The 25,450-nt window shown below is 35.0% G+C and overlaps 1 protein-coding gene across 6 annotated transcripts in view; it reads right to left on the reverse strand.

Annotated features, from left to right (window-relative positions):
• The window catches only part of SUGCT (succinyl-CoA:glutarate-CoA transferase), a 311,627-nt gene that overhangs the window by 161,598 nt on the left and 124,579 nt on the right, over window positions 1–25,450 (reverse strand). For all 6 annotated transcript variants that reach the window (XM_079301962.1, XM_079301965.1, XM_079301960.1 and 3 more), the window contains exon 12: window positions 18,511–18,613. In XM_079301962.1, the coding sequence (XP_079158088.1) occupies window positions 18,511–18,613 (103 nt within the window). The remainder of the gene's footprint in view (window positions 1–18,510; window positions 18,614–25,450) is intronic.

A 25,450-nucleotide genomic window follows, 5' to 3' on the forward strand; every position in this document is an offset into this window, starting at 1 on the left:
AAGCATCTCATTTTTCTTTGATTCAATGTGCAATATTGGTACTAATATGCCAGGAGTGGGCAAGCCAGAGCAATTTGCTCCAGATTCCATTTTAAGAAGATAAATGATTTTTTCTAGTAAATGTATCATAACATTCTTCTAGCTCCTGGGTAATTGCTGTGTAGAACACTGAAGGACACCTCATGTGCTAGTCACATTTTCTATAGCTAAGCAAACTTCAGCCTGATAAACACCTCCTAGCACAGCTCTGTCAAGATTTTGACAGCACCGCTTTAATGCAATACCTTCAGCCTGTGAGCAAATGTTGATATTTTTTTCAAATTCTGAGATGCAGAACTATCAAAATTAATGAGCAAGCAACCATTCTACTCTTATTTATTTTAAGTTCATAGCCTTAACAATCAGAGCTCTGAATAAAGAATGCTACCTTAAAGCCACTCTGGTATTTTTTCCCTTATGGCATCACAAATCTTGAAACTGTTGAAGTTATTCTGAGCCACTCTAATTGTTCTCAGAGGTTATGACAGAAAATAGAATAATCTGTTCCATTTTTTAATCAAAAAAAATTATAGCTGAATAATAAGAGCAATAGAGAAAACAGATGAGGAGATATACAGAGATGTAGATTTACCATTTACATACAGCAAACAAGTAATGCAATTACAAAATTATTGTTGCAGAGTCGACATTTATTATACAGTAGAATCACAACACCACAGGCAAAAGAGAATTATAGGTGAGCAGCAGCAATGGGTTAATAAAAGATAGCATGCTGTTAGATAAAGTTTTACAGGTTTGCATCTGAAAGTCATAACATAACCTTTTATTTCATGTGTCACTGTGACAGAAGGTTTTCAAGGCACAGTTCTTGAAATTGCAAGATGTTAAACAGATGTACTGTACAGCCTTCCAGATTTAAATCATGAGAACTGCATTTGCAGCCTGTGTGTTGTATCTCCATTTTTTTCCCTTATCAGCCCTGGATGCTTTAAATAAAACCGTCTGGTTTATGCACCTTTTTTTTTCCCTGTAACTTGCTTTCCTAAAAGTTGGACCCTAAAAATCACTTCTTCCCTCCTTTTCTTTCTATTTTTTTTTCCTTCAGAATTTAAAAAACATCATTCAGAAATATATCTCTTAGGCAGGGAAGTCGCTTTCTCCTTATTCTGCAGGTGCTGGCAAACTGATCCAATTTCTTAGTGTAAAAAATCATCCCCTGCAGAAAAAGGCAGAAGTGATACCAATAAAAAGAAAGGAAAAAAAAAATAGAATAAAAAAAAAAAAAAAGAGCAGACCTGCTGAAATTTCAGCTTGAACATACCTCTAAACTACTGAAATGTTGACAGTCGTCTACCTTCTCCATTTTAATTGTTTTTTGCACTCTAAAAATCTTCTATTAAGAAATGTTTGCATAGTCATACAATTTAGCTTTCATGCCTACTTAGAGGACACTACGTGTATCTTTAAAAAATTAGTGTAATCATATTTTAAAGAAATCATTAGTAGATCATAGCAGACCTCTGGTAGTCTTCTGCTCCCATTTCCCTGTAAAGCTCCAATTTCCCTGTATAGGTGTTCAGGGTCTTGTTCAGGCATGTATTGGCTGTCTCTAAGATGAGGATTTCACAGCATATCTGATCTAAAACCCAGATAAAACCACTGCAAAACTTTTCTACCTTATATCTGATCAGAATTTTTTTTGCTGCAACTTACGCCCATTGCCTGTTATCATTTCAACATGCACTTCTGGTGCTATGATTTACTTATTTAGTTCGACAAGGAATTAGTATTTCTCACAAGGGCACACTGCTGACTCTTGTTCAGCTTGCTGTCTTTGAAGATCTTTGTGTCTTTATGTGCAAATCTGCTTTCTATCCAGTCAATCCCTAAGCTGTAATGCTGCTGAGGCTTTTCTGTCTCAGGTGCGGGATCCCGTATTTGCTTTTCTTGGCCTTCATGAGGTTCCTGCTAGACCACTTGTCCAGCCTGTGAAAGTCCCTCTGAATAGCAGCTACACTCCAACATATCAGCTTCTCTTCCCAGTTTGGTGTCACTTGCAAACATGCTGAGGTTCACTCAGTCCCCTGTCCAAGTCATTAATGAGGAGTTTAAACAATATTGGCCCCAGTAGGGACCCCAGGGAAACAGACAGTGTTTTACATACCGTTGGGTTTACAAAGGCTGAACTCACAAACTACATCGTATGATCCATGCAACACTGCATGAAATAAAGGAAGTTTCCAATTAATAAAAATATGTAAATTCACTAAATTGGACAAATAATTTTGTGCTAGTGAGCATAGTACAATGGTTAGGATTTTTCGCTATATTATAATGGCATTTACGCATTTTTGCATTGATGCATATCCTTTAATTAACATTGCTGGTATTGTTCCTAGGTATTCAGTGCTACAGAGAAATGTGGCAACTAAATGAATGCTGAAAGCACATCCCTTGATATAAAGAATTTTTGAAATCTCAATAAAATACACTATAAGAAAAGACAGTGTAGTGTTTCAGCGACCACATCATAGAATTAAATGAGTGCAACTAGATATTAAAATTGCAATTTTCTGAAAAAATAAGCAATATATATATTTACAGACACATACATATCTATTAAAAGGCCCAATGCATTTGCACTGTAAATAGCACCAAGAGGAATGCACAGTGTTTCCAGCAGAGGGAAAGAGACTAGGCATATAGGGATGAACATCACAGCAAACAATTCTGAAAAAAGGCAACCCAGCAACACCACCTAGCTTTTCATCCATGCAGAACTCAGGCAAACCATTTGAGGCAGGCAGTCACAACAGAAATAAGAAAAAAAAAGAAAATCTTTTATGGGGGAAGAACATATGAAATTCAATAATGAAATGGAAACTATTAAACACTGTAAAGTGTAAACTACTACAGTTAAAAAAAAAAAAAAGCATGAATAATCACACTGCTGTGAATGCAACATTGCATGAGAAGCATGCTGGTTGATGGATTGGGGTCAAAAATGCTCAGCACCTTTCAGATTCAACTCCCTGGAGCTGTTTGAGTTTAGGAAAAGGCCAAAGTAAGTGCAAGCAGGTGGAGATTCCATCTTGATCTGAAAAAAAGCATATACTTTTTTTTTTTCTATTGTAGACATTGCTTTCTTGGCACTTATTTTATTTAGCAACAAGAAAACATATTCCAAAACCCTGCTATACTAAACTGGTAATAGAATAGTCCTTGCAAAAATTACTGATTCTCAGGTGTTTAAAAGCAAGAGAATGCACAAATCAATATTCAGCTGTTGCCATTGTATGCAAAGCTGTGAAATTAGCCACACTTTAAAGCTGGAGCTTCAAAACATCAACAGTAAGGAGAAAACCAACTTCACCCGTTCTATGAAGAACCTTCTGCCTAAAAACAAATATAGATGAAATAAAGATGTTCCTATTCTGCTGTTCTGCTGTTACTCATCATTATGCTTATCTTGATTTGTGGCAGTATAAAACAGCACCAATTTTTTTAAAAAACAGAAGTGTTTTCAAATGTATAAGATATTTAACTGAGTTTAAGTCAGTTGTTAAAAAGAATTCAACTGTACTTTTACAATACAAAAGGTGGATTATGAAGTTGGATTTTCCAATGAAAATTTAAATTTTCCTTAAAGATTTGTATTTTCAAAGTAACATTTTACTAAAAATCTAGAATTTATCATAAGCCTTCCAAAGAATGTGGAAATTCAGAATGCTCAAAAATAAGTCAGCTAGATCTTACTAAAAAGATGAGCATTGCCTTTGACATGACGTTATTACTTTTAAAGCTTCTAAATACAAGAGCCAGGTGAACAATTGATAACGAACCTCAGATCTCCTCAGTATGAAGAAAAAGATCTAGATTGTATGAGATGCATGAGATGTTCTAATTGAACTAAAGACAAACATTATGTATACCATTTATATATCTCTGCTGTGAACTACTTCCTAACTCCTTTGACAGACCCTCTTCCTGCTACATTTATCAAAAGTAGCTGCTGGGGATCTTGCAGTTTTCAGCTGTTTGGAGGGCAGCTCACTGGATCACAAAAATAGATGACTTGGATTAATTTAACCTCAGTACTGACATCATTCCTCTTTAAGAGAAAAAAAATACCATCTTAACAGTACCACAATCATAGTAGAATATCTTAACATTTATGCTAGTAAGCATCCTTCTGAGTGAAGGGAAACACTTCTTCAGATCTCACTTTTGATTCAGGATACAGTGTATATTTAAAATAAGTTGATTGTCTCCTTGCTACTTTAGTCGTATTAAAACTTTTGACAATATTTTAAATTCTTTCACTAATTTGACATAAATTACAAACAATTTTATCTCTCCCAGAACCATACTTGTAGTGACTGATTCACTAACAAGTTAGTCCCATTCTATTTAGCATAATTGTTGTCTGAATAAGCAAAATCTAAGACTGATAACATAAAAGGAAATTTAAAAAAAAATTTAAAACAAACCTTCTTTTAAGTTATGTTTTCCTAACAGGAGCAACAGTCAGGCCATAAAATTAGTTTTTAGAGAAAGCAGTAAAGAAATGTTTATCTGTCAAATAGTTCTCTGCTAGGGAAAGTGAATATCAGCATGAGGCTACACACATTTGGAAAAATCCTTTGCTTTGGTAACAGAAAACAGTGTTAGGTCAGCAAATATGCTCAGTCTTTACTCTCCTGAGAACAGCTGCAATGACTCCAATACAGAGAAGACAGAGACAGAGAAGGCAGAACTTCACTGTTTAACTCAACCAACTAGAACATGCAGGCACTAAACAGAGAAAACGTGATGGATATTATCAGATACTGCAATCTCCCTACACACTTTTATTACTTTCTGTAACCTCTCTGGAGATTTTGAGCAAATCCTAAAATTAAACATGAAACAGGGATTTGGGGCACAATACTTTTGAGGAGATCATAACTTACTTGATAAGAATAAATAAGAAGATGGAGGCTTTCTAAGAACAAATCTCACATTATCCCCTTTCACTATTTCTAATCCAGTTAATAAAGCTGCTATGCATTTTACATGCAATTTTTGACTCAAAACTTCAGGCAAATGTGATGTCTTGTTAAGTAACCACACAGAGCAGCAGAACTATGTTCTCTTACTCTATAATTGGTAAAATAATTCCTAATTACACTACATCATGTAAATTTCAAGCCTTTAACTGGTATGTATAGATTTTATACTTTGGTATAACATCCAGTTCTTCCCATTTAATTGGAAAACGTGTACAAAAAGCAGTAAAAAACATTCCTGACACCAATCTAGGAAAAATACCTTTATTCAAAAACCTAAAATCTATTTAAGAATTCTGTTACTTCTGTTGTGAGCTGATTAGAAGTCAAGACTGAGTAATTAGCACTAAATTCTCCACACCCCCCCCTCTAGTACAGTAGCAGCCTCTATAAACAAATTTGTGATCTAATGTTAAATATTAATTTTGAGGTTTTTTCCAGCCACCCAAAGGCTGGCCTACCTACTGGAAGTTTCATCAGAAATAAAGGAAACAGTGAATTAACAAAACAAACTCACTGGCTGTCTAATGCAATTTGTTGTCGTTTCAACATCCACATGGCTCATGCATTAATTTTCAATTAAGGATACAGTCAAATATAAACTATATTCATACTTAAACTTTTTTTCAGTTTCACCCATCTCCCCACTAAGTTCTGAGGTTATTTAGATGGTCAGTTAGACAGCTACATCAATTAAGATTGCAGCACTGGCTTTTGCTCCTTTGGTTTGATAAAGGCCAAACTGATGCACAGGAAATAATCTCAGAGAAAACACAACTACAGTGTGAGGAGTCCATCTGTCTTTCCTTCTGAAGCAGCAGAAGGTTTGTATCTACAGAATTTGGTGTGTTCAAAACAAGAATTCACTTAAAATCGCCAAGACATTTGGAAAAAGTGTTTTGTATTGTGAAATCACAGTGACACTTCCTTCTACACCTTCTCCTAGATGACTTGTGAACATATAAACTATCTCCATGTGCTTTCATTTCATGCTTATTTTTCCATCACTCATCTAAAAAGTGAAGTAAAACACACACAGTGAGAATGAATGCATTTGCATTTTGCTCTAAAATGGGAAATATGCATGGATTGAAGTCTTGTAGATGAGCAAACATGTCACAAGAACCCATAATTTGCTTTTACTTTTATAAACCTATTTCCAATAAAGTTAGATATGTACTTGATTAGCAATTGTCCTAGTCTTGCTGTGCCTTTAATTTTAATTACAATAGCTGTTTGGCTAAGAATGATTTTCGTTTTTTTTAGATTCTGAAAGGGGATATTCAGAGGATAAAGACATGAAAGCATGTTACTGAAATTTCCAAATATTTTGAAACTTCACTGTGGAGACACTAAATATCATCTTCTTTTAGTAACATATATTTATAACTGACACTAGTTTTAGCAGTGTATTTACTGAAGTTTGGCCTTAAGACAAAAAACAAAAAAAAAAAAAATAGGCAATTAAAGAAATACCAGTCTATATCAAGGATATATATGTTGTTTCAAAACACATGACTTAGAAATGCTCAAGTATGCACTCCTATTAAGTGTATATTCTTATGCCCTAAAAATAAGAATATGTAACACTGAAAAAACTTAACAGGTTCCTACAATAAATAGGGCTTGCCATGCAAAGTATAACTCTTCAAATATAACAGTTTATGGTGGAGGGTAAGCAATACAAAATACTGTATCAACAGAACTTAAGTTCCCTCTAAAATATACCATGCAATAGGATAAATTTGGGATAAATGTTACATCCAGAAAATACATATTATACAGACAGTTAAACACAAATTTCAGATTTAGTATTAAGTTCACAAAGGAAATGTTAAAAACAAAGAGCCAGTAGTTAGAAAAATACCTAAAGATGAAAAGCAATGCCATGAAAGTAGTAGGAAAGCATTTGTACTTTGTCAACATGTCTTGGTATCAGGGTATACAGAAGAATCAAAAATAGGCAGTTTAACTTGCTACTGCAGTTTTCAACATGAAAGAAATCACATATCCAAAACCAGTTTAGTAAAGTCATGGAAAGATGGGGGATTCCTAAGTCTTTTAAATCTGAGGCACCATAACAACACAGGAATTGAAAGGGAAAAGAGGGAGGTAGTGTTTGAACACTCAAGTTGCCAGTATATATTCTTCCCACTTCACAGTTTTCCAGAGGAATCAGGAAAAATCTGTTGCCATACAACTCCTTTAAAGAGTTTCTCAAACTCAAAGTCTGTATCTTGATGACTGGCACAGAGACCAGCTGTTTTAAGGAAACAAGTGTTTTGAGCATCACTGGAAGGAATAGAGAAATCCTAAACTTCTCTTTCTCATTTGTGAACCTGTGCAAATACACTATCAGGAAGAACAAGATGCGCAGATACAAAACGGTGTTTCTGTTTGTGTCTGCTTTGGGTGAGACTTGAGGACTGCAGGAAAATGCATTACAGTTGCCTGTTCTATGCCAAGAGAGCATCAGACTAAGACTACATTTAGGAGAAGCTTTTCTCCAAAACCCAGCTCATGGAAACACAAAGCAATCCATCAAAATGGCCCTTGCAGGTTTGTAGCCTGACTCTTGAAACCATCTGATCCATACAGCTCATTACAGAAGAATATAATGTTTGCAACCTTGGTAGAAAAACATAAGAGAGTAATTTAGCAGTGTTTGCTTGTTTTTAAAGATGATTCTTTTAACTTACTGGTTTTTTCTTAGAAATTAAACTGGGATCCATAGTGTAAATACCATCTGCTTGGCATCTCAATTTATTCTTTTGTCTCTTACCATTTGTAAAATTGGCTTAAAATTCCTGATTTCTCTCTCTTCTCTCACACATGAATCACGATCTCATATTTAATACTACCACCAATCACCTTTACTACACTACCTTCACATTGTGGTGACCTTTCACATAATTTCACTTCAATTTTCTTATTCTGCAAGCTATGAGGAGTTTCAGGTGTCATCCTAAACAATTAAAATTCAGCTGGGTCCTCCCAAAGTTCTGTCTGTAAATCTCATCAAAACTGGCTTTCTGTTGTTTAGAGTTTTTCAATTAACAATAAATCTAGATTGTTTCTCAGGACTTAAAAAAGTTTGTAAGAACATCCCAGATCAACAATATTATATGTAATTATATTATATGTAATTCAACAGAAGTTTTATGCTTAATACATATACTACAAAGTTACACAATTTTTTATTTAAATTGTTATAATTAAATGCTACAGCTGCTAACTAGCCAATTGAAATTGTGTGAAGAAAATATCAGCATGTGCCTGGCTGCTCTGAGTGTTGACATCTGAATGCTATAGGCAGTTTTAAACTTAGAATGAGTTCCTTAAAACAATGGTTATGTTTCTGACCTCACTGTGCATGGCCAGTGAGGAAGCATTTCCTGCTTCCTCATAAACTGTCTACTTGAATCATAATCATAATACAAGAAACCACTCAGAGATGAGAGAGAAAATGGCAATGACAGAGAAAGCTTACCTTACTAATTAATGCCTTTTTGTGGTGGTTGGAAACCAAATACTCGCTCCTACTCAGCCTACACACTTGTCTTCTCATGGCTCAGATAGTTCTCCTTGTTAGTAAGAGGCATAAAGCTAAAACAGTACATTTTCTTTAAATGCTATCGCAATAACTACAGTGTAAAATAAACATGTCAGCATCTCATCTGAAAACATCACTCTTTTTTAGCACTGAGTGGGTCTTAGACTAACCTAGGCTAATGAATGCAGGGAATCTTGTAATTTCAGGATGTCAGGAAGGTCATGGCTTGAGCTAAGATTTTTATATCAAGTTGAGCACTCAGGTAAAGCACCTGAAGATGAAATTATAAGTAAAGCCTGATTTGCACAGTTTCTGCATTTCAGTACAGTTTCTGTTGTCATTGGATTTTCCTTTTTATTGTCTTCTTTGCTGGAATACATGTATCATCTGTAGCTACAATCATTTGAGAGATTCTGAAATACGTATCCTCCAGAATATCTTTATGATTTTCGTGCCTACAAAACTTAACTCATGCAACAAAGCTTCACCACATTACTTATAAATAGATTCATTTGTCATTAAGTATTAAAGACCAAGGATAAAATCTAGCCCTTATGGTCTCTGAGAGACAAAAAAAAAATCTCCAGGCTATGTTCAAATGAGCTCCAAGAGACCTTGGTGGAATTTATTTTGAAAAAAAAAAAAAATTAAAATAATAAGAAACATTAAAAGCAACTCTTTGTTCAAAGAAGTTACACTGAAGCATGTCTAAAATTTAATTTAAAATCACAGTGCTTATTACTGATTCTACTTAAAATTTGCTTAGCAAATGAAGTCACATCAACTTAAGAAAAATATTTTAAAACAATGGGGTTTTTTACTGATTTTATGTACTTATTTGATTTGAATCAGGCAACCAATAGTCATAGACAGTCTCATAATTTCCATAGTGTGGGGAAAGCAAAGAACGCCTCTTTAAACTCACTATTACTTTCTGACAATGATTCAGTGAGCACTCAGATTTTAAAAAAAATTTACCAACTCCTAAAGAATCAATTACTTCAGCATATAAACTCACTTCAGGCTGAAAGACTTGATGAGATAGATATATACTTGTATTCCTTTCTTTCCCATACATGTCAGAGTCTTAACACTCATCAAACTTTGCATAAATGTAACAACTGGGTTAATTAAAAACTCTCATTTGAGCCCACAGTTACACAGTTTATACAAACAGAAGTGCGGGCTGGGCTCACACTCTGTAGGGAGCTTCTCAGAATTTACACATCATCTAGCTCAGCAGATCAAAGTTTGATGGCCTTTTCCTGAGCATACTCTGGTGGTGTGAGATGCAAAATACAAATTCTTTGAAACCAGCTGATGCCACTTTGATGAGCTGCAAGATTAGGGAACCAATGTGTAACTCCTGCAAGTACAGAAATGAGGCACAAGGAACATGTATTATAGACTCCTAACAGTGAGGCTTAAAAAAGACTTAGGTTTCAAAACAGGCTCTTTGCTCCATACCCCAGCATGGCTTTTTGACGTGTGCTTCTAGAAGGAAATGCCCAGAAAAGGCTAGGTGACCCTTCATGTCCTTGAATGGCCATGACTGCAATGTAATTTTTAAACACAACTGAGTATTTTAAGAGAATGGATCTGTTTCTTGAGAACTTAATGTTCTTCATAACCCACAAATACTTAGATCACACTTTTCTCGGTGAAAATAGTATTAGCTAAAGACATACCATTCATATATATATATATATATATATACACACACTGAAACTGAACAAGGCACTGAAAAATTGTTGCTCCTAAGCATCACTTGCTTGCAAATGCAGTCCAATCTAAGTTCATGCTCAACTTATTTCCTGTCAAGCTCCTCCATCATTCAGTAAAGATGTTCAAAAGTGGCATTATTTCTCATAGGGCCTTATTTTAATATACATCAGTTAAATCACATGATAAAAATTTTAACTTCCCAACTTCTCTGATGCTCTCACACGAGAAGTTATACTTTACAGAAGCATAATTACTGCATCTTTACAACACTGCTTCTCAGAGTTCCAAACTCATGGCTAAAAAGCCAAAATAGAGAAAATTAAGGATAAACCCACTATGTTATTTTTTTCAGCTATTTAACAACATCACATTTTTCAGGTGCTCCAATAATATTTTAAACAGTTTCATTTACATTCATGAGGACTCAGAACTGCTACATATTTTGCATGTGGCATCACAAGGTAGGTATACCTGAAAAACTTGGTGTATACACATGAAATGACCTTTTAATATTTTGATTGAAGCGACTTATCCAAAACCATGTGGAAACTGTGGCAGATGCAGGAAGAGATTCCTGTCTGGCATTCAACTTCTATAAATAGTTGTATTTCTACAACTTCTTACCTATTTCACTTTTTATACTCTGAATCAAATGAATTAAGAATTTGACAGACAACAACTTGGTTCAGAAGGCAGACTAAATGCCCTCCTAATGATCAGTCAAGTCTATCCTGCATGCTTCACTGAGATGGTACAGCAGAAAGACATTACCTGTTTTAAAAATATCACAATGTATATGAATTAGAGGTTGTACAGTAAAGTTGATGGCCAGTAATCATGCTGGTGGTGTTCTTACTTGTTTTAGCATTTCTCAAAATCAAAATTCAAGCATGGAAAAACCCTAAACATTTGATCTAGTGTAATTAGACAATTTCTTGTCTAGGTCTCAAGCCAAACAGGCACCTTTGGGCTCATAAAATTCTTAAAGGACTTGGGGAACATGTAGCAACAAGTGAAACCATGTGCTGTGTGGGGCTCCAGACCTCTTTACTGACAGCCAGCTTCTTTCCACTAGCCTTAAATATATAGAATGGAAAAGAACATATCTATGACACAGCCATCAACTTCCTACTCAAGTCTCCTGGAGAAAGAACAAATTCCCTAAAATGGAGCAGACGAGCTCCCAGGCAAAACCTAGTTGTCAGAATATGTTGGTCTCGTTAAAAAAACCCTTATTTCTGGAAAATTTATATCCCCCACAAGTAGGTAATTTTATGAGAAATGTTTCCAATGTACTTGAGATTTAAGCAGACAATCAATACTGGAAATGCTGTAAAGCTAAAGGCAAGCAAAAACAAAACCTCATAATACAAATTGTTGAGCTACTCCTTTACTATTATTTTTCTTATCTAGACAGCAGCAGTATATTAAATGTATGTACAGACAAAATCCTGTCATTAACATAAACATGCAGGTTTTATTCAAGACTTCTCCCCTATAAGCTCTTCATGAGTCCTTGTAACAGAGGGAGGCCATGCACAAACATGGCACAGTCATGTACCAGATTTCCCTACAGCCAAAATTTAAAACCCTTCCTATTACAATGTTCCTTTTACCAAAATATAAGTGCTGCTTCATTTTGAGAGTTTCCTATAACATCTGGAGATAGAACTCTCTCATACTAAATATATACTGCATAATTGTGTATATGTGAAAATCACATACTACAAACAGTACTGGAATTGGATTTTCCATTTTACTTCTTCGAAATACATTCCAATTCTTAATCCATTCCCCTTTAGAAGAGAATCTGCTTTTATAAAATTCCCACAGGCCAAAAGCTTGAAAACATTTGCAATTTAGTATAAGAGAGCTACTTTCGACAAAATTAAAGGCTTGGGTATGGTTGGTGGTGTGGTGCTTTTTCATTGCACAGAATTTAAAAATTGACATAAAAGTTGGTCTTGAAACACAAAAGCCAGGGAGGGGAGTGCATGCTTTCACCTTAGCAAGAGAGGCATGAAGACAGCTGAATTTCTGATTCAAAGTACAGTTTAAGTTTAGATGTGCTCATCCACTTTTTTTACTTTCAATGAACTGGCATTTTTAAATGTTAAAACATTACATTGTAAGATTTCCAATCAGTTTTAGTACTTATTAAAGAGACACATGCAAAATTTAACTCTTGTCTGTTTAAGAACTACTTCCAGAAATATTGTATTACCTCAGACCTTCAATCAGCTGCTTTTCAGTTGCAGAAACCTCTACATGTAAAAACCACCCTATAGTATTATTAATATAATATAATTCATCTTGGGACAGCCCTCAATATGCCACAACAGTGTATTTCAACAAAGAATAACAGTTAAAATATTGTCATATTAAAAACAAACAAACAAGCAAACAAAATAACCTCCAACCAAAACCCACACAATTAAAAAAACCCCACTATACTAAAAAAAAAAAAAACAAATCCACACCACCAAAACAAAAACACCCTACACATTTTATAACTTCTGCTGTTTTATATGTTCACAATCCTGAATGTAGAAGCTTTTACCAGATGCTAGGAAATTTTTGCCAGGATGCGTACGAAATTGCTTCCAAAATAAGAGGCAATCTGAAGGTTAATGAAAAAAAAAATAAAAAGGACTACCACCTTCATAAGTTTCCACAAATAATAAACTCAAAACATCAAATAATTGCCAGCTGTCAGATATTTCAATACTCAGTTTACTGTGACTTTTTTTTCTGAGGCATATTCAGAGAAATGGCTAAAGGAACTGTAATGGTCTTCTGGGACAGGAAGACTAAGGTTTCAGTAAAAAATGTTAAATTAATTTTTATAGTGATGCAAAGTCAGGGAAGGGTTGTTAAGGGATGGCCTCTTGCCACAGGGTGGAGTTTTGTTATGGTATCCTTTTAGAGTCTGCAGGTGTTTGGCAGGAGCTGAAATCAGGGCCAGCTGTGATATTTCAGCTCCGATATTTCCCTCCCCATATTTCTCAGAAGTGATGCATCAGGATGATGTCTTACACCTGATGTACTCAACTTGTGTGGTATGACTGTAACTGTTGGGGGGGCATGGGGGAAGTGCCACTGCATGGTTTTCATTTTATTTTCAGCTGGCAACATTCATAAATTAAAACTCATCAACATTAATAGATTTAATATAGTAAAACACCAATTTATTAAACTGTTATTAAATGTTTATTAATATTAATAAATATTACAATTTTTTCTGCGTTGTTTTGTTGCTTCTTGTATATACCAGCTATTTCATTAAAGTAAGAGCACTGTATTAAAGAATTTTGAAAGAAATTACAGCACAAAAAAGGGGAGGGCAATGTTCTAAAGGAAAAAAAATACCTTCTGTTGCCTCACTTAGCCAGCAAAGATCTTTGTTCTTGCATACTTAGCTGCAGTACAGTGCGTACCTGTTTTTATTTTGTTTTATCTTTTGGGAGAATTTGAATAGTTTCTATTAAAAATGGCATTCTCTTTTAAGTTTGTTTTGTTTGGAAAGCTTCAAGCCACATTGTATTTCATACACATATTCCCCAGGGTATGCAAAACGGGACCATACTGAGGTCACTCATAAGATTTTTAAATGTTTTAAGAATTCTTTTAATATTTATACTATTTTGGCCTGGTTAAAAGAGCACATTTTTTAAAAATAGTTTTTAAAAGTTTCACTGTATAAATTTTCATTAAAATAGTCTATACTGTTCTATTAAGCATTTGTAAGAACTTTCACAAACATTCCTTTCTCCCTCACATTTTTAAGAAATGTGTTCCCTTAATTAGTCAACCTCCTTTTTCTCTCAGCCGTTTTACCCATATATGAACAAGTACACACATATGTCTCTCCACAGACTGATTGACTTACCAGTACAAATGCCTGTGGTATTCATTTTAACTTCACAAATGAATAAAAGATTATAATCAGTGGGAAAAGTGGACATTTCACTCCATTCATGGAAAAACAGTATCACCTGGCACTCCAACTTAGTAAGAAATTTCCTGGGTTTTGGCAGCTCACTTAGAGTACGACTGAAGCTGTTAATAATATTAGCAAAGTGTCCTGGGATCAAAAAATATGTTGTTTTATCTCAGTTTATAGAAGGAGTTATATAAGCCACTCACAGCCTTCAGAGCTCTGTGGCCCTTTTAGTTAAAATAAAATTTTAAAACACAACCTGTCTGTAGCCAGTTGAGTTCCATTAGAGTATTTTAATCATCTCCTGTAGGATATGAAAGTAGGCTTTCCCCCTACTTCCTCACACATGCTTCTAGCCATCCTTTGCATTATTCCATCCCCCCCCTGGGATTTCTGTCTTCATCTGGTACCAGCCTAGGGCACCCTTTATAGCATTACTGGCAGCTGAGCTGACACCCATGCAGTGCATTTCAGTCGCTAACAGTGCAAGACTACACTTGCAATGAAAGACGTTTGCATTATGGATATAAAAATCCAAAGAATCAAAGAGGAAGATAATGACAATAAATGAAGTAAATAAAATGTTTAAGTCCAATCTTGATGGCAGCACATTACAAAATTGAAGATGCTAGCAAAGCCTGTGTATTATCCATTAGAATTAGAGTTGGTCTAAATTGAGCTATCACTGGCTTTGAATTCTTTCTGGACTCTTTGCAATGGTTGAAAGGAAATGGCAATGAGAAGCAGATAACTGTGCTACGATCAAATAGTGTTATGTAAATTTAAAGAGTTTAACATGTCATACAGTATCAGTATCCTTGGTTGCCATATGCAAATTGAGTGACATCTTTCTTAGAACTGTATTTTCTGATCTAAACTATGCCTGAGAAAACCACATTATAATGCGAGCACTGGGAAGAATTTACAAAGTTTTCATACTTGATGAAAATCTAGGTTCAGTTTTACACATAAGAAAATGGGTAGATTGATGAATAGATGGATTGAATAGAGGATAAAGAAATGGGTTGGATAGTCACAGCCATGACCATCCATGAGTCAATGTCTCAGTGATACATGATAGTGGTGACAAGTGTCCCTCAAGGGCGCTTAGTGGGACCAGTGCTCTTTAATGTCTTCATCAATGATAGACAAAGGGATCAAGTGCACCCTCATCAAGTTTGCAGCTGACACATCTGAAGGACAGGATGCCATCCAGAGAGACTCACATGTGCTTGAGAAGTGGGCCCATGGGAACATCCCAAGGTTCAACAAAGCCTAGTCCAGAGTTCTACACCTGAGTCAAGGCAATCCTCAGGATCAATATGGGCTAGGACATGAGAAGATTGAAAGCAGCCTTGCTGAGAACAAATACAGGGAGTTGGTGGTTGAGAGGCTGGACATGAGCCAGAAATGTTTGCTTGCATTCCAAAAAATAAAATGTGTCCCAGGCTGCATCAAAGGAAGTGTGACCAGCCCATCAAGAAGGAGATCCTCCTCTTCTGCTCTGCTAAGATCCCACCAGGATTATTGTGTCCAGCTCTGGGGTCCACAGTATAGGAAGAAGCAAGTTGGAGGAGTCCAGAGGACTGCAGTGAAGATAATCAGAGAGCTGGATGGAGCACCTCTGCAATGCAGAAGAGTTGAGAGAACTAGGAACGTTCATCCTGGAAAAGAGGAGGATCTGGGGATTCCCTGTTGTGGCTTTTCAGTACTTAAAAGGGGACTATAAGAATTCTTAGTGGGACCTGTTGTGGTAGGACAAGGGTTAATGATTTTAAACTGAAAAAAGGTCAATTTAGATTAGCTATATTTAAGTTTTTTACAACGATGGTCAGAAAACACTGGAACAGGTTGCCCTAATAATGAAATCTGAAAATACTCAAGATCAGGCTGGATAGGACCTCTGAGCAACTAATCTTGTTGAAGATACCTCTGCTGTTGGAGTAGATGACCTCAAAGGTCCTTTCCAGCTCAAAAGATTTTAAGATTATATGAAAAATCTTGCTGTGATTAGAGTATGTTCTTTTTGGTGGATGCTGGCTTTTTCCTATTATACCTGGGATTTCAACTATGAAAGTGAAAGTGGCAGAGTGTTGTAATAAATCTGCTGAGACTCCATTTTCTTCATGCAGGAAAAGTCAATTCTTTATTCACAGAACTCATTTTATACCACTTTTGTAGACTTCATGTGCAACTTTATTTTGTTAATAGCTTTTTTGCAAATTACTCTATTGGTTAGTTACTTGTCCATCAAATCTCTTTATTCTTGAATTGTTTACATATTTTCTTCACTGACACTCATGAGACAGACCCCTTGTTGTTACAAGTGAACTTGTTTTTTACCCAGGAATAGTTTGTTGTGTTAACAAACTCTCATTCTCAAGATTGTTTTCACATGGAAACTTGCAAACCCCTTGCAAGGCCTGATTTTATGGGGCCTTTCTTTTATAACTTCTCTACCTGTCTGTGATGCAGAGGATACCTAGATTGCAGTCTCTCAGGTGATAAACTTATTCCCCAGTCAAACAGTTTCAGTCTATTTATCCCTGCTTCCTTTGAACTGAAATAAACGGTGAGAAAACGCCTCTTTCAGAGATTAAATCAGGATATAACATGTAGCTATGCACAAATATTGGCATTAAATGTCCAATAGGAATATGCAGGTGCCATGTATTTCAGAGAAGGGTGTAGAAAATAAGGCTTTAAAGCAGTTTCCTGAGGAAGAGATCAGCATGCCCCCTTTACAGGAAAATATTTCAAAAAACATGGCATATCTAACTGCAAAGCACTGTAATATTTTTTACACATGGGCTAACTATGTCAAGTAATAATTTGACACACACACACACATACATATATAAATAACAGATATATATATAATTATAATAATATATATGTGAAAACATTTAGGTGAATTCTAACAAGAGCAAGGTAGCCAAGATAACCTCTTTGCAATTTGGGAGGTAATAGCTCATGACATATGTTTTAAAAACAGTCTCTTTCAGTGTAGACTCAGCTTCTTAAAATTGACAGCATCAAAAAAAGCACAGAATATTTTTCCAATGTTGCCCCAAGTAGAGCCAAGTCTGAGTAAAATACTCTTGTTGTATGTTCTTCAAAGCCCAACCTTAATCCCTGTGAAAGTTATGAAGTGAAAAATTTGGCCCATGCATACTTTACGGCATGATACTACATCATTTTTAGGAGAAAGAGAGTATTTATTTAATAGAAAAAGATTCTTTCCCTGCAGTCACCTAACAAATATTATTTTATGTCTCTAAAATATAATAATATTTATAACGAACATATTTATTATGAACATATTCTTTTATGACAGGGATTGCTTTGCTCTTATTTTCCCAGTGCTACAATCACAGTCGCTACAAACACTTCTGACAGCAAACATAGATATGTACAAAATTGGAAAAAAAAAAACCCAAAACAGTCAATGATCAATCATTTTTTCTTGTGATTCTCTTTAGCAAAAATTAACTTAGAAAAGATTCATCACACTCTAGAACAGTCATAAAACACTTGGTTACAGTACTCAAGATAGTATAATCCAGTTATCTTGGGCCCTTTAACCCATCCTAAGCCAGAGAGTAAAAAAACAGGGGAGGCATCCAGGAATGTGAAGATAATATAACTCTACAGACACTAAAATACAAAAATATTGTTTTAAGCATAGGTGTAATCCAGTGTAATATTTAGCATTTAAAATAGATATACAGATGAACTCAAACTACCAGGCCAAGAAAAGGTTGAGATTCTTTCTTTATATGGATTTCGTGCTTTGTTTTTCTTTTTCCAGTTGAAACATTGCCCACATTTTTCAGACAGAATTGACTTTGGTTATCCACACTCCATGCAGAAAACTAGTTCTTTTGGGACCCCAAAAAAGTGCTTTTCTGCATACTTATGCAATAAAATGCAATTATGTACTATACTATCATTTCTTTCTCTGTTTTACCAGCCAATTTTGAAGTATCGACTCTCCACGAGAGACATCGAATACTTACGGTTTAATTTGATGTGACAAAATCTGAGTTACCAAGCATATAATTTATTTAAAGTTCTGTATTAATTTCTTAATATGACATACTATTGGCTGAAACTCAATCCATCATAAGCCTCTCAAATCCCATTATAAAGTAGCCAAAATCAGGTCTGAGTGGCAGGAGGAGTGACCACTACTCAGCATCCATAAAACACATGTAATAATGTACAGAAGAGACAAGACAAACCTGAGGATCTGAGAACACTTGCTGCATGTTGTTGATTGGGCCGTATGGAACCCCACTCCCTTCAAAGAGCTGCAACCACTCCATCGTCGCTTTTTCTGAAAACCTAAGAGCAAATAAGAATGAATGTGGTTTCAACACTCTACTTTCAGATTCTAAGGAATGTATAGCATATCTCCTTCCTCTCCTTCCTCTCTCTGCTTCCATACTCCTCTCCACTGATTTCTTCCCAGGTAGTGAATAAAATTACAAATATGTACTACCTATGTTCTTCAGAAATGCAAAACCCAAAGACAGAGGGGAAAGAACATCTCTGAACTAACTTCTGTTTCTATCTGATCATCTAAAGCAATGCAAGAATGATGCATTTATCATCAGTTTCAAATAAGGATCAATGGGTTTCCTCCCTTGCTCAACTACACTAATGTGCTTCACATTTGTCATCCATTATGTACATATTTAACAACAAAAAGATATAGTGCAAGTACCATACAATACTGCTCATTAAAAGCTGATGTAAAGCACCATCAAAAATATACATCATGATTAAAAACCACATTTTTAGGTCAGGTAAGAAGATTGATCACATATTTATTTCTTGTTGGGTTGTACAACCTATCCTAAGGACACCCAGTTCAGCATATATACATGGTGCCTGTATGCTGGTGAACACATTGCTCCAGATCTTTGTACCACATGCAAAAAGGTCACTTTATTTCTTTCTAAGTATTCAGTTTCATAACTAGTAACACCACTCTATTTCCTCTGTTTTGCTAGATGTATTTTCTTTCCTCGTCTGCCTAGTAAAGTTGCATACATGAAGAAAACACACCATTGAAACAATGCTAGCCACTGAAAGATGGTATTTTCTGCAATCATCTGGAATCCCGAATCAAAGGTGAACTTAGTAGGAGACAGTATTTTAAATTTCAGGAAGATAAATACCACAGAGGTCTACCAGCTTATTAGAAATCAAAGATTGACTCCATGATATACCTAACACCAAAAAACAATTAGATGTGATTTAAAGACCTGATGGAAATGAAATTCATAGAAACCTTTAAAAGGGACATTCAATTACTGGTATTCTATAGCTACCAGTTTGCTGTTCCTTAAGTAATTTGGAACAATGCAGTAACATTCACTTTATTTCTAGCACAAAATATGGATGGACCTTTCTCAGAGCTAGAAGCTTTATTCCTGAAGTCAAATAACAATTCTAGAAAAAACAGAAGGAAATAAAAAAGAAAAAATCAAAATAAAAGGTTTTAAATGTGCAAAATGAAGCATGACTCATGAATAAAGGAAGCATAATGCAGATAGCTTCTAAATAAAACAGATATAAGAATATTGTACAGTCTAATTATATCTAATGTACTTTATTGAATATTAAAGTGATTTCATGGTAAAGATGTAGTCAGCCATAAAGAGAGTGCTGCTGTTGGACCCATCCATGGTCCGTCCAACTTAGTACTTTGTTGCAGCCATACCAACAACCAGGTACATTGCAGGAAACTGGGGAAAAATTAATTATAGAGAGGCAGATAAACTTCCTTCCTCAGAGTTTGCAGCTATTAAGTAACCATGATTTTAGTCTAAAACACAATTTGAATTTCCCTTCAGTATTCTCCATTCAACAACAATTCTGATAATCTGTCCATTCTTGTTATACGTAGCCTTCTATTATTAAGGTTTGGGGCTCAAATTACTGCACAATGTAAAAAAGACTCACATGAAAATCTGTTTCACTTCAGTTACAGGTGCTCTCCATATAAAATTATGCTGTTCCCTGCTACCAACATAGATGCTTCATATTTCATGGCCCATTAAAACCCTTGTTATAAATGGCAAGTTTCAGCTATGACTTTTTGACACTTCAGATTCTACTTCTCATTTCTAACAAGACAGGACATCTGCAAGAGGACTCTCGAATTCAACTTCATGGTGCTGAAGACCATCACTAGGAAATTAATGTAATTCTCAATTACTCAATTATCTGTTAGTATGAATAAGTCCTGCTATGTTATGCTCCTGCACTTCTTTATAAGAGTTTCTAAATCTCTTCCTGAGTTTAAAAAACCTAAACTTTTGCATTTAAAGGATAGTTTGAAAATGAATTCTTTCCAATGGGAGTGTCTATAATCTACATCTGCATAACCAGTAGGCTACTTCCTCATGTTGTGGTAAATCTGAATAATTTTCAGGACATATTCCTCCTCAGTTATGCCATTGTGAGTGAGTCAATACATAGTGGAGTCGTATACGTACGTTGCAGAACCTATGTATATCTTAAGCAAAATTTCTGTGATTCTAGATGAATTTCTACAATTTTACATTGTGCTTAGGTTTTTGCTTCCTACGTAACAGGGAAAAAAACCCCCAGAATTTTGTATAAAACAAGAGATTGTCTATGATCCTCAAGGGACACACACAGTATTTCCTCTTGAAATTGAAACTCTAACTCTGATGTAGAACAACTTCCTTTATTTGTGTTAAAGAGAGGCTGTTGAGAGCATATTTTTAAGCAAACTGTTTAAAACCAAAACAGAACATCACCACTGCCAGTAAAGGTCTAGTATTCAGATTTTGAGAGCAACAGCATGGAACTATTTTGCTCATTCAACTATGTTTTATATATTGAAACATCTGCTGTACATCATTAAGGGAGAAACACTTTCAAAATCTGATAAAAGATAAGGCGTGGATAAAAAATGTTAATTTTTATCTCTGATGTCAACTGTACAAACTTATGTGTATGCATTAGTCCCCCAATAAAATTGTGATTTCAATTATAATTATCACAATTTGTGATAATACTTGCACAAATAAATACCATAACCTTTACTTAAAGTGAAGAACTGATGTTCGGCCACTAACAACATGCTCAGCACTCCAAAATGACAAGAGAAGACCCTCAGCAAAGGAGGTCTACTTCCAAGAAGTAGAAGACTAACATTCTCTCCTGAAAACGAAAGCTCTGTCAGCAGGAATTTAGAGGGTCTAGCCAATCCTTTTTCTCTTAACACATTTAAAAATGTGTTTCTATGCTTTTCCATTATTCTTAATAAATATTCTACTTTATATATTTTTCAGTTAAGAAAAAGAAATTATTGACTCTATGTATACAAATACATAAATAAAATCACTGTGATGGAAATGCACACAAGGCAAAACAATGGTCCATCTTCCAAATCTGAGCTAGTAGGAAAAAAAAGGATCCAAGACTGTAGAGCAACTGAACTCTGAAACATGACATTTGCAAGAGGATTTTTACCTCAGAGATACCCAGTGACTGCAGGAGAGCTCAACACTGCTCACACTGTAGCTTCATATATTTTCAGAGGAGTCCCTCTTCCTGCAAAATGTTCCATCTGCTACATATATATATATATAGATATATATAGATATCTACACATATATGTATGTATATAATCACTTAAATGCCCTCTAAATTACTTGTGGTTAATCTGTAGAAATGTTTTAAACCTGCAACTTAGCTTTCTGCAATTAGTATCAGTATTTAAAGAGTTCAAAAGGACTTGCTTTTTACTGTACTACTTTGTGGTATGAAACTCAAATTCAGGCTCTTTCTAAAAGCACCTCTGAGAAAGGAAGGATTTGTACTCCAGTGAAGAATAAACCCATTGCTAGGACATTTATTGCAAAGCCTGAACTGAGGCTTACTCCCTGAAGAAGTCAAAGTCTCCTTGATGCCTTATTTGCATTTTAAGCCATATTCTAAGCCTTCTCTGCGCTGAATTACACAGCACTCACGAAGATACTGAAGTTGCAGTATTGAAATGAGGCATCAAATTCTGGAACACTTAACATCAAATACACTTCATGCTTTAAAATATCTTAAGAAAAGAAAGTGTGGCATAAGCTGAACTAATTGCAATAGGAAGAAATCCAACTAAATATATTTTTCTTCAATTAGTAAATCTAGCAGGCATCATTAAATGAAAACATCTAAATTTAAACTATACACTCAGCAAATTCATCAAAAACCATTACAGCACAATATAAGGAAAAACCTCCAAAAGGCAAAAAATGAAATATAAAAAAAAGTTTTACACCTTGTTTTCTTACATAACTTACAAGTGTAGTTTTGCTTCTTAAAATGCAGGATCAACACTCCTTTCTGCTTTCTAACAAATTCTAATTAAAAAAATAAAAAAAAAAAAAAAAAAAAAAAAAAAAGAAAGGCAAGAAATGGATCTTTACATGTAAAACAGAAAAATAATTTCTGCTTGACCTGTGCAAGTTAAATGAAATGGCTTTAATTATTAATATATTTTAACAGCACTTGAGCTTGTTTCTAAGTTTCTCACCCTGATAGTTATTAAAGTAAAACTTGTTGGTTTGTTTTTTTTTAGCAATATTCTGTCATTCAATGAAACAAAGACTTTAAAAGCTTGAATGAATCCACTTTGTGTGCATTCCATTTCCTATGTTTCCTAGGAAACCTTCAATCCTTGTTACATCCTATGTGGAAGGGCAACCATGTTTCTTTAATGGATAAAACTACCTAAAATTCCTTTTAAAATTTAGCAGAACTACTGAAGCAAGATGCTGCTCTGTTCTATAGGAAACTTACGGCAATTAATTTAGAGAAGTAATTTGGACAGCTACCAAATGCAGATGGAACAGCTACCTCCAGGATTAGTGAGAGCTTTTCACAAGTGGTCAATCACAAAAAGCTCCTCTGTTCTTGCTAAAGGCCACAACAGCATTCCTGTGTTTTCTAGCACAACTCAAATCTGCATCACAGTTTTTGTTTCACTTTGGTTTATCAACAGTCTCTTCAATCCCAAATACCTACAATATTTTCTCTCTTAACTACCCACCTCTTTAATAGTAGTTAAATGGGTAAGAGTTGGTACAGTTTCTTACAGTAGCAACTATGGAAGACACTATACAAAATTAAAGTCCTATAAATTATTTGTCTGGAAAATTCAAAGAACTTATTATTATTATTTAGTGTACAGTGAATATGAAATTAGTGTTTTCAAAATGAATACTACAGTATTTACTCAGTAGTCCATAAATATCTCTGTTAGTGTCTATTCTCCTGTTACTGGTGAATCACTGGGAAAACCATAACGGACAAAATATTAAAATATTTGGGATCAATATGATTGTACTGACAGATTTTGCTGAGAGATATTTCTACTACTTTAAAAGATATCACATACAGTAGAATATAAGTGGTACTACATAAAATACTATCCAGAGATTTGCAGGTACCATGAGTCCACCATGAAAATTCTTTTATATTTCTGAATACTATAAATATTATTACCAGTTTTATAAAGCTATCAATAAACCTTCATCTTTATGCACAAAATCTGTGCCAGAGATTAATGGACTTTCTCATTCTTCTATCAAGATTTACATGATGCCTTAAAAACCATGTATGATTTTTAAGGAAGGGCATACCAGAGGGAAACATGTCTTTCTTGTAAAATGTATTTCTTATGGCTACTGAGTAGTTAATCCAGCACTAGAACTAGTTCTTTTAGTAGTCAGACAATGCTAAGATATGCACATTAGAAATTTTCTCCATTAGAATTTTCTCCAACCTTCCTCTCTTTTCAAGCAAAAAAAAGCACCGTAACTTTTATAATTATGACAAAAGAAGGGCAAATTAACTGAAAATCAGCTAGGCAAACAACATCAATAAAAGCACATTGAGAAGGACAAAAAGTTACATTGATTTTTGCCTTTTAACTAAAGGGGATTGAAGAGCTATTGAAGGTCAGGTCAAAAAGTTCATTTAAAATCCTTGATTTCAGCAGCCTCAAGTTAGAAATGTAAGTCATCGGAAAAGAGATGGCACGTTCCTTTTCAGAAAGGATCTTAAACTTCACACAAATATATGAAAATCTTAGAAGCTTATTAAATGGTAAGAAAAGAACACAGAAAATACACATTAGCTTACCCAGTCCAAAAATCAGATGCTTGAGACATTTTGGATCTCTCTTGTTTGTATACACAGAAGTCAACATAAAATCAAAATTGTAAAAAAAAGCATTTTAAAGCAAAATGTGGTAGTTTGGAAGGTAATGTCTATATAGCTCAACCCTCTGCATCCTGATGGTGAGGTAGGTCACTGGGGAAAGTAAACCTTACCAGCTGAGCCACACTGAAGTCAACTGTCTCTCAAACTTCAGACACCTGTCCTGCTGAAGCTGTAAACAACAAGAGGCTCATTCCTGTAATGTTGTCAACAGTGACTTCAGTCAGTAAGGCTCTTGGTTTAGAAAAGGAAATGGTGGGGATAGGGAAGGAGATTTACAAAGACTGGGTGTGTCTTAACAAGTGTGAATTTAACAATGCTTCTCATCAGGCAAATTAAACATCTTACAATACTCTTTCCCCTTTAGGTGCCCTCCTCCTCTGTTACTAGGTGGAAACCATTTAGCAACGACTTTATTAACTGAGGATCAAGTTCCTGTGTGTTTCCTTCCTGCTCATTCCTTTTCCCCTCACACTTAGATACGCAGCATGCAGCTGTAGCATACAGTCAAGAATAAGGGGTTTAAAATATAAGTGCTAGGAATAGAAGTTCCACTCTGAATCATTTCCAGCCCTAACACTTCTGAGTCTACAATAATTTAGTTAGAGCTGCAGGAGCACTAATCATGCTGAATTTATGTCTTCTTCTTTATGTGAAACTGCTTCAATTTAAAGGTGAGGGCACGCCTGCTACTCACCTCTCACCTACATTCATATACACCCACACACTCTGTTCCATTTACAGGTTAATTTCCCAAAGTACCTTAGAGCACACACTTAGCTGCCCTGTCTTAAAATGTGTCAACACTACTGAGGTGCATGGTAGGTAATGTTCAAATTCTGGAGTAATTTGGAGAAGGTCAACAGATTAAGCCCCCTTTCTCAAAGCAGCTTCTTTTAAAACTGGCATTACACTAGCTTTTGC

Source organism: Erithacus rubecula (genome assembly GCF_903797595.1).
Source record: "Erithacus rubecula genome assembly, chromosome: 3".
Classification (NCBI taxonomy): Eukaryota; Metazoa; Chordata; class Aves; order Passeriformes; family Muscicapidae; genus Erithacus; species Erithacus rubecula.